Source organism: Aulonocara sp. 'chitande type north' Nkhata Bay, linkage group LG6, assembly GCF_057382095.1.
Source record: "Aulonocara sp. 'chitande type north' Nkhata Bay isolate Kocher_YH1m ecotype deep benthic linkage group LG6, A_spYH_male_GT1.1, whole genome shotgun sequence".
In the NCBI taxonomy this organism is placed as follows: domain Eukaryota; kingdom Metazoa; phylum Chordata; class Actinopteri; order Cichliformes; family Cichlidae; genus Aulonocara; species Aulonocara sp. 'chitande type north' Nkhata Bay.
In genome coordinates, this window is record NC_141349.1 from 30028236 (window position 1) to 30038357 (window position 10122).

At 38.4% G+C, this 10122-nt stretch overlaps 1 protein-coding gene across 1 annotated transcript; it reads left to right on the forward strand.

Moving 5' to 3' along the window:
* The first annotated feature begins 1916 nt into the window (after nt 1-1916).
* LOC147328073 (uncharacterized) lies at nt 1917-9025 on the forward strand. Its single transcript, XM_086297632.1, has 6 exons — nt 1917-2028; nt 5551-5849; nt 6040-6278; nt 6994-7119; nt 7231-7396; nt 8158-9025. The coding sequence occupies exons 2-6, from the start codon at nt 5597-5599 to the stop codon at nt 8334-8336; spliced, it is 963 nt and encodes a 320-aa protein (XP_086153758.1). The 5' UTR covers nt 1917-2028; nt 5551-5596; the 3' UTR covers nt 8337-9025.
* The last annotated feature ends 1097 nt before the right edge of the window (nt 9026-10122 follow it).

The following is a 10122-nucleotide window of genomic DNA, read 5'->3' on the forward strand; positions in this document are numbered from 1 at the left end:
TGACGTACGAGTTTAACAGCCTACTCGGTAGCTATGAACTATGAATCACCAGGTTGTTGTTAGTAAGACTTGAGAAAGGATTTCACACGCAAACGTAGTAAGATTATTACAAAACGGTGATGCAGCCCAGTTCAGGGGAGCATGGTTTGGTCATAAACTGAGTATTTATGAGTAATGTGTGGTATGAGGTTTTGAGATAATGTAGAACAACATGTCAAATTTTGCCAAAGTATTTACAGGGACGGCCCTTTGGTGGCCCAGATCAGGTTTGCCAGAGGTGGCCCACACATGGGCCAGCACAAGGCCAGTTGCAGACACACTGGTGGTCCTGTGCAGGCCCATATGTGGATCACCTCTGGCAAACCTGATCTGGGCCACCAAAGGGCCGTCATTCTTTGCCGGTGGGCCATGGGTAAGTTGTGTGCATCCATGGGCCGGTTGCAGACACACTGCTGGCCCAGAACAGTTTCAGCTCTGGCCCCAGATGTCAGCCTAATGAGTACCTTAATTAAGCCATGTAAAAACAACAAGTGCATAACAGTGCAAAAGTAACATGACGAAACTCTGTTCAGACAGTGAATGGACTGATTCTTATATAACATTTTTCAACTCTCCCAGATTACTCAAAGTGCTCTATACAACATGCCACATTCACCCAACCAGACACTTTCTCTTAACCAAGTGCTTCCTAACTACATTCATACACATTTACACTCACAACATGCAGACTGGAGGAACCAGGGATCGAACCACTAACCTTCAGATCAATAGGTGACCTGCTCTACCAACGTGGGAAAAAAACTTGCAGCAAAGATGAGCCATTAGTTATTATAAATCTCTGCCTCTCTTCAACAGCGTGCCTTTTGTCCTGTCTCCCTCCCATCACCCCCACGGTCGCAGCAGATGACCGCCCCCTCCCTTTATATTGGAGGTTACTTCCAGTATAAAAGGAGTTTGTCCTTCTCACTGTTGCCAAGTGCTTGTGTTTCTCTGTATTATTGCAGGGTCTTAAAATATTAAGCGCACTGAGGAAACTGTTATTGTGATTTTGTGCTAATTAAATAAAATAGACTTAGTATCCAAAGGAAATGCGCCAACTGTGTTTAAAAATATTTGGTCAAAACTGCTTCCTGTTATACGACATGGAAACAGTTAAATATGTAGAGCACGCATCCATTTATCCAGGTCACAGGGGCACAGCGGCCTGTTTCAGCTGTGATGGGCCGAGAGGTGGGGTGCACCCTGGATATTCACACCTGCGGCCACTGTCAAAGGAAACCAGAGTACCCACACAGGCACAAGGAGAACATGCTGGTTTCACACGTTAAAGCCTCGGTCACTAATTTCAAATCCAGGTCCTCCGTGCTGTGAGGCGACAGTTCTAACCAGGAGAGTCGCTCCGAGGTCTGCTTTAGTGAAACGTAGGCGGTAATATTTCATTTGTTTATGAAAGTATTTCTCAAAACCTTCCACAGAAATGTATTCACACTTGTCCCTCTTGTGTTTATTTGTCACTGATGTTTTAGCTTAATGATTTCATTAAATTCTATGGAAAGGAATCTGCCGTTGCATCAGCCGAGCTTCTTTATAAGTTTCACCTCACTGGTGTGTTTGGTAACAACACTGTGTCAACACAAGAGTGTCAAAACTTTCCTAAGAACTTTCAGCACAGTCCATCCACTTCCTCTCTGATTTATGCCGGTGTGTTTTTGTGCGACGTGTCATGTATCTGCACATTTTTTTTAAAGTAAAACTGGACTGATTTTGCGCTGCTGCTGCTGCTGCTGCTGCGAGTGTTTGTGTGTGTTTTGTCTGAGGAAGCTGTGTGGTTGGAGTGTCAAATCTAAAATACTTCCTCATCCTCTTGTGCTCGCATTAGAGCGACCTTCAGATGTCAGCAGCGTCTCACAGTCCACCTCGGCGGCAGACTGATCGCACATGTGACCGTTTTAACTCCATTTCAGGGGTTCCCGTATTATTTTATGCAAAGTGCGTATGAAGCTCAGAAGTGCTGGGAGGAGAACTTTGGTGAGTATTTACACTTTTATTTCTTTTCTCTTTTTTTGTAGACTTTTTTTTTCTCATTCCAACTCAGGTTAAGTTAGATTTTAAAATAATATATAGAAAAGAAATGAGGTGGATTACTGCAAGCGTTACCTGACTAATTCAGATTATGACTTACTTTAAGAGGCCATGTTTTGTTTTATGCAGCAGACTCAAAAAATGTGGAAAAGTTTCATCTAGAAGTACCTTCTTGTCATTTTATCATCCTTAAAAGAAAGGATCTTAGTCAGGGCAGAGTTAAGCTGGTGGCATGCAAAGCTTTTTGTATGTCAGGCCAGATTTTCTGGTGCAAAGATGTAGAAATAAACCGCTTTCTTCCTTCATCTAGCTGCCCATTCATACCGAAAGTGGCTGCAGCATGTCGACATGTATGTCAGATCTAAATTTTGTCAGACACTTCACAAAACACATTAACATGGGCAGCGGTCCACACCTGTCTGAACACGTCATTTCTTTGTCTAAAAATGCACTGCAGCAGTTGTTTTACTGCAATATGTAGCGGTGTTTTTGTTAATCTCTCATCTAATAAAGAAAATTTGAGGTGAATGACTAAACTTTTAAGTCAGTGCACATATATGTCAACATCAGGCCTCTGAAAGCTTTGTAAGCTCACTTGATGTTAAATCAAAGGCAAAGAGTTAGTTCTCCTTCATCCATAAATCTACCCTGAGCAAAACAAATCATCAGCAAGTCAGCAGCGCAGACCTGATCTTATCTGATTTCCAGAAATTTAAATCAGTTTACTTTGTCTGTAATAACTACATAAGGAAATAACTTTCAGTAGCTAAATATCAATAAAGCGGTGAAATTACATTTACTAAACAGATTTCTGTTACCTGTACTTGAGGATTTGCACCTAGTTTATTTCTATGCATTACTAAAGTTCAGACTGAAAAAATTTACTACCCCATTGTTTTTGTCTGATGCTGTTTTCTTAAAGAGTAAGATTGTATATATGAAAAAAACATGAAAAACACCAAAGCGCTGCAGACGTTTTCGCAGAGTTGTCACGTTTCTCTATTCGAGGCGCAAACACGTTAAATTCATTCCATATTTTGCACAGAAAACATAATTGAAGGCTCAAAATTTATTGCAAACTTGTGTGCCAGAAGTTTATTTTTGTTTTTTCCTGTATAATGATCTACACATATTTATCATGCAACATTTAGGAGGGGCCCTCCTGCCCCAGATTGGGAACCCAGTTAGGAAACTACCTAAATGCAGAATATGCTGTTAAAATAAAAATAGCCTTACTTCGGTTGCAATAAAATAACATTTATGAATCTCCGCAGCACTTTTATTTAAAATAAGTCAGGACATGGGGCCGTTTTTCTATAGAACAAGTTATTTTTAAGTACGTTTTTGCATTTTACTACTTTTAATACAGGATATTTACTTTTTTTTTTATTGTTCTTCTTATTGCTACCTTTACCCAAGTAACAGATCTGAGTGCTTCTTTCATCACTGTAAACAAGCTTACAAACTTGGGCTTGAGTATCTGGGAAGCTTCTTTCATTTTAAGAATTCACCTACAGCTCCTGGTACTACAGACAGGTGACAGGTTCGAAGAAAAACCAGAACAAAGACTCTCAGTGAGGTGTTTGGCCACCAGATAAGAGCCTGTGCATCCTGGTATTTGTTCTGTAAATCACTTGTACTCTTCTGGAGATATTTATCATCCATCCTTTTACTCATTTACCCATTATATAATAGATATTTGGTATTCTTCATATGTTGATGGTGGTGGTGCTGTCTCAGATGTCGATCCAAGCTCTGCAAGGGCTCTTCAGCTGCTTTGATATCCAGTGAGCACATAGCGTGTGACATTTTTATGCTCATCATGCTTTGAATCAGCGGCGTCTCTCTGGATGGAGGGTTCGTCGTACTAGAACAGACCACATTAGGATAAAGACGATCGCTCCAAATGCTTTGCATTGATTTGCACCTTGAACAGAGCCTTCAGCCGTCCGCTCACTGCTACTTTATTTAACTTGTCACCCATGTGCAAGTCCTATCAGTTAAACCATATTTTTGCTTCATTTGAAAAAAACGATTTTAAAGCTGCAGCGTTTTTTGTTTGTTTGTTTTTTATTCGTGGTGTGATACCTCAGTTTCTGCACAGCATGCACATTTGTGCACTGAGTCATGATTTGTGGTGCTGTTAAGTGACATTTTCACAGCTCTGATATGACTCCGAATGTCTGAAACCACATTTGGAGAAAAGATGATGATGTCAATAAAAAATAATACTATTTCTAGCCTTCAGTGTTAACTAATGAAACAAAACAAAAGGTGTGAGGAGTTTAACTTGTTTTTCTTCAGGAAGCAGAGATCCTCGCTGTCATCTGTGATGGAAAAACTTTGTCCTGTGTGCACAAGAGTAAACCTTAAACAAGCTGGCAAAACTAAGAAGTTCAATAAAGTAGTTAAATCAATTAAAGGGCACCAAAGGTTGCCATTCTAAATGAAGTTGGAGACAAATTAAAGTTAAAAGTTTAGGCACACTTGATAATAGTGGAAGTTTTTTGTTTTGTTTTGGGGGTTTTTAGCATTTTATAGCAAAATAATCACAGCAACAAAACAATATCAGCTGAGTTTTTCAGTGGCTGACAGCGAGCTGAGCTTTCTTCGCTAAACTGAAGGAGGAAATTGTGTTTCTCCCAGACGTGTGCACTCTGGTCCTGGCTCACGTTTCTGCTAAATAACAGTTTCAGATAAATCGTCAGCAGCCCAGTGAGAGGAAAGCTAAACCACAGATGCACCCTTATAGGCACACAGAGTGCAACTCAAGATTCCAGATTGGTATTTACAGATAAACACAGGCTAAAAATCAGGATGACTTCACTTTAAAATGTCTCACTTCCAAACATCACCAATGAGGTCACAGGAATTTTATTTGTTCTGATGAAATTTTAAGAAATTTGAATTTATAAAGAACTCGCTGCGCGCTGGCTTCATGCTCAGTCTGTGTTAGTTTCATTTTGTGCATTTGTGCCTCGTAGTTGTTCCTAAAGCTTGTCTCAGTTTATCCACATCCACACCCTCAGGTGTATCTGTGCAATAAGTATTGCACCCCAAATATGCATTTAATGTAACTTTAATGTTTAAAATTATTTACATTTACAGAACATAAAAGGGTGAGAAGCAGCCTCATCAATAATTGTTACATTAATCAATAAATACACATTTTGGGTTGTTTTTTCTGATTTACTTATCAGAAAAACAGTATCTGCTGAACAGTCTAACTCTGTATATGTATTTGACTTTCAAGCAGGAAACTATATAGAAAGTACAGTTCTACTGCCCTCTTTTGGGTATTATAGACACAATGTGTGACCTGTTGGTCATTCACCTTGTTTTATGTCTTTAGTGTAAAATTTTACTGTGTGCATAAAAAACTTACTTTAGTTGCTTTATTTCTTACATCTTTTACAACAGGCTGTTTACATATATTGCATTTGAATTAACTTTATTTTCATTTTCTAGGTACCTTAAAAACAGGATTACAGCAGGAGCAAAAGACCCCGGAGCAATGCCTCGTTCTTTCCTGGTGAAGCGCGGTGGGCTGCACCACCTTCGTCACGTGGCAAGAAGCCCCAGCCCTGGAGCCACTGCAGTAATGTTCAGTGAACTGGAAAAAAGAGCGGGAGCCTGGGACGCATCCCTGGAGTACACCAAACCGAAGACAAACGGTGATAATGCAATCGCCGCTGTGTTATTACAGCAGGACTTAAAGTTCTGTAATGAAAATGGGAGCCGTCACCCATTCAGTCCTCAATCATACGGTGGGTGACAACGTCTTTTGTTTGTTTTAGCTCTCCTAAGACTAAACTTTACACTTTTAAATGTGATCAGCAGCAGCTCTGTTTGGTCCGATAAAAGAACAAGGACCCAACTTTTTTTCCCGTGTTAATTAAAGAAAAAAAACATATTTTTCATATTTTTCAAAAACCGTCTGTCTGCTTTTCTTTTCAGACCACAGTTCTGCTGAGGCCTGCAGTCCTGTCAACGCAAATATTTTTAGCCAAGTGGAGAAAGTTGTTTCTCAGCCTCCCAAACCAGAAGTATTGTCGAGTCTTCAGGTGAGGTCTGGATATCCAGACAAACTGTCCGAACTGAGAGAGTTGGAGCACCATCAGATCCTGAGAGAGACCAGGAGCAGCAGCTGCTCTAAGATCTGCGCTCCGAGGCAGGAGTGCCTACTATGTGGAAAGGTTACAACAATTTTTTTTATGAAGTTCCTGTTTTTATTTCATTTTGACTTTTTATTTTTAGATTTATTTTCTATGATTTTTACAGAAGTACTATTTCTTTGGATTTTATTGCATTTTAGTTTTTTATTATGTACTGGGTATTAGTATATTATTATTATTATTGCTGTTGTTGTTATATTATTATATTTTATTATTATTGTGTAATAATAATATTATTATATATCTATAAAGATATCTTTACTTAAGACAGATTAACAAACATCCACCAGAAGACAAAGACTAAAAAGACATATATCATCAATCAATCAGCATCAGCATAGGGCCGCAAGACATATATCGTAGATTGTGTTTATTGGAGTCATTTTTACAACAAATAAAATATTAAAATGCACAATACAGTTATTTATTTATTACGTTTCATTTTAGAAATGCCTTTTTTCAGTTATTCTGAAGGTGATGCAATTTTTTTGATGGGTAACCTTCCATATATTCATAAAAATCCTCCGAATGTCCTCCAAGAGACCCATGAACCATGAACTAGGCTCAACAATTTCAGTCATGTAAAAGTTTATAGACTGAAGAAACACAATATTAACTAATGAATACATCAGTGCTCCTTAGCTTCCTTTGATTGTTTGAAAAGTCTAACCTCTAATGAGCCATAACTTAAAAATTCCTCATTGATATGTTAAATTGTTGCAACTTGTCTTTGCAGATATTTTCATGTCTGTCAAGTCTGAAAACTCACATATGTAAGAGTCACAGAGGCAGAGCCCGTATGTCAGTGGCACACATCAAGTCCGGCAGGGCTGGTAATGAGCAGGCACCTTGCAGGGGGAAGGTCAGCATCACTTTGCCTTTAAATGCATTATTCTGTTACATCTTTGGATGTAAAATCAACCATTTATTGGGATAGAGCTTTGTCAGATCCATGACTGTCTGCTGTTTTCAGGAGCGGACATTCAGCTGTACGGTGTGTGCAAAAGTGTTCAAGCGCTCCTCCACCCTCTCCACTCACCTGCTCATTCATTCAGACACCCGGCCCTATCCCTGCCAGTACTGCGGCAAACGCTTCCACCAGAAGTCTGACATGAAGAAACACACCTTCATCCACACCGGTGAGTTGGTGCACTCCTGCTCTCAGTAAACCAGTCTGGTGTTTTCTGCTAAAATGAGCACTACTAACATACGTGTGTATATTAGTATCCTTTAAGTTAGTCAGTTTGCCTAATATGAAATCTGGCTCATTAAAATTGGCATAAAAGTCAGACTGTAAAAAGGCTCAGACTACTTCCTGATGATGTTTCCAGCACACGTAAAAGTACAACGTTTTACGTTATTAATGACCTTCAGATCCACTACACAGAGTTAGTACATATGTAATTCCTTTATATGTCTTTTTATTCTCAGGCTCTACTAGAGTAGCGTTGACTTTTTTTAATAATAAAGCTTATATTACATATATATATTCCTGGACTTTGTTGCCACCCTTTCGTTTATCCACTGTCTGAAACAAGCAGTTTTAGCACCATTTTAGCCAGCTTTCTTGTGATTGGCTGCCCCTCAGATGGTGGGTGGGGCTTTCTGTGTTCAAAAGTGTTCATCTTAGATGACGATATCCTCTCTGTTTGATGTCATACACATCGAAGACCAAAAAAAATCTGAGCTCTTTGCCCACAGGGATTATTATAGAGCACACTAAGCTCATTATTATCCACCTTTGTAAAAGCAACAAATATGAAAGAAAGGAAAACATAACAGTTCCCTTTGATAAATCTTTTAACCTTAGATTCTAAACCTGATTGGTTAGTTTTTGTGTCATATCTGGATTCTGAAAGCAAACAATAACAGCGTTCAATTCTCTCTGTTTGTCTGCCAGGGGAGAAGCCCCACGTGTGTCAGATATGTGGCAAAGCATTCAGCCAGAGCTCCAACCTCATCACCCACAGCCGAAAGCACAGGGATGACAGGCCCTACCGCTGCCCACAATGCCTTTACAGCTTCCAGCATAAAGTGGACCTGCGGCAGCACCAGGAGCAACACTGCACCTACCGCTGATTCTGCCCCACTCGAGACTTTAACCTTCTCAACGAAGAGGAACAGGAACTGGGATCTAAATCTTTGACTGTGTTGCTCCCAAGACAGCGTTTAATATTTCATGCAAAGCTGTGTACAGTGTTGGAGGTGTATTATATACCACAGGCATTGTGGTAGGGTGTGTTGAGTCTCAGCAGTGTAGTGAAATGACTTTATTTATGTGAAGGAAAGTACAAAAAACAGTACTGGTTACAACAATACTTTAATAATTTAAATTGTAAATGCAAAATACATCCTCAGTCAGTGCATTTGATTTAACTGATGCTTATTTTTCAGGTGTACTTAGTGATATCGAGCTATTTGTTTTTTGTTTTGTTTCTTTCCACATACTGAGGAATATAGTTGTACAGGAAAAATCACAGCACTGTTAATGCTTCCATCCATCTTCTTTATAGCTTATCCAAAGTCAGAGTCACTATTGTTATATTAGTGATCATTATTATTATTTCAGTTAAGCTGTGTTTAGACTTTAATTCTTGTGGACATGTGGTGTGTTTTCCAGTGTTTTTGTATTAACGGGACACCAAGTATGAGACTCCCGCTGATTAATCATTCCTGGTTAGATATTCAGAGTTATTGTTCAAATATTAATAAAAGCAGTGCTGTGTGCAACAAAAGCTGAGCTCTTAATATAGTATAATGTTGTGTATATGTACTCTTAACTTTGTAATAATTAAAAAAAATTGAAGAAGAAAGAAATATTGATAGGGGATTCTTTTGAGTTTATTCGTTTTAAGATTTGCTAAAGTAAGGTGTATCGTCCAAAGACAGGGTCTGATAAACACATCCTACTACATGGAAAAGAGGATAAAGTCTGAATAAGTTAAAGTAGTACAAAGAATTTTACTGATCTCAGTTTGTCAGTCAAGCAGTAATGTTTGATACTACGAGCGTGGTTGGAGCTTTAACTTATCTAAACTAAGGCTTTTAAAGTGCACTTAACTTAGAGGTGAGTAGTATAGCAACAGTTGTAATTTTCTTTGTTGTACTTGATCAAGGTTTTAACAGTTAACTAAAACCAAACTAAAACTAGATGTGCAAAAAAACATTTCGATTAACTTAAAAATAAAAACTAGGCTTTACTTCAATACCTTTGGAAACCTATAATTAAATACAACTAAAATAAAAAAACATAGAGAGGAAATATCCTTAGTTGTAATATTTGTTAGTTTGGTATAATTTTATTAAAACTTGTGTGTCTATTGAGACTGTGGAGACTAACACTGAGCTAATAAAAACTAAAGATAAACACATTGAAACAATAAAAACTAAACTGAAACCAGAAAAAACCCGACCAGGAAACGAACTGAAACGAAACTGAACCAAAAGCAAAAAAATTCTAAATTAAATGAAGATAAAAACCTAAAAGATACAAAACTATGATAACTCTGCACTGGATTCAGGGTAGCATGACTTATCCACCTTAAACATGGCACACTCAATATACAAAGGTCAGCAGTGCTTCCCCCTCTCCTATGTGGCATTGCATAACTGCAAAGGTTACACATTTGTTTTAACTGAAGCCAAGTTATCAAGTTTTTCCTCTTGTACAATTGATCCCACATGAGTCAGAGTGAATCAACATTTCAGCCTGTTTGGGGAAGTAAACTCTGGCATCTGTTCAAATGGTAAAATAATTCATTTAATTTGATTTTACTCAATTGTGTTCAGAAGATTTCTTCACACCACACGTACCCGACTGTTGTGGTAATTTTGTTTTTATTGAAACCGAAAACAAAAAATACAG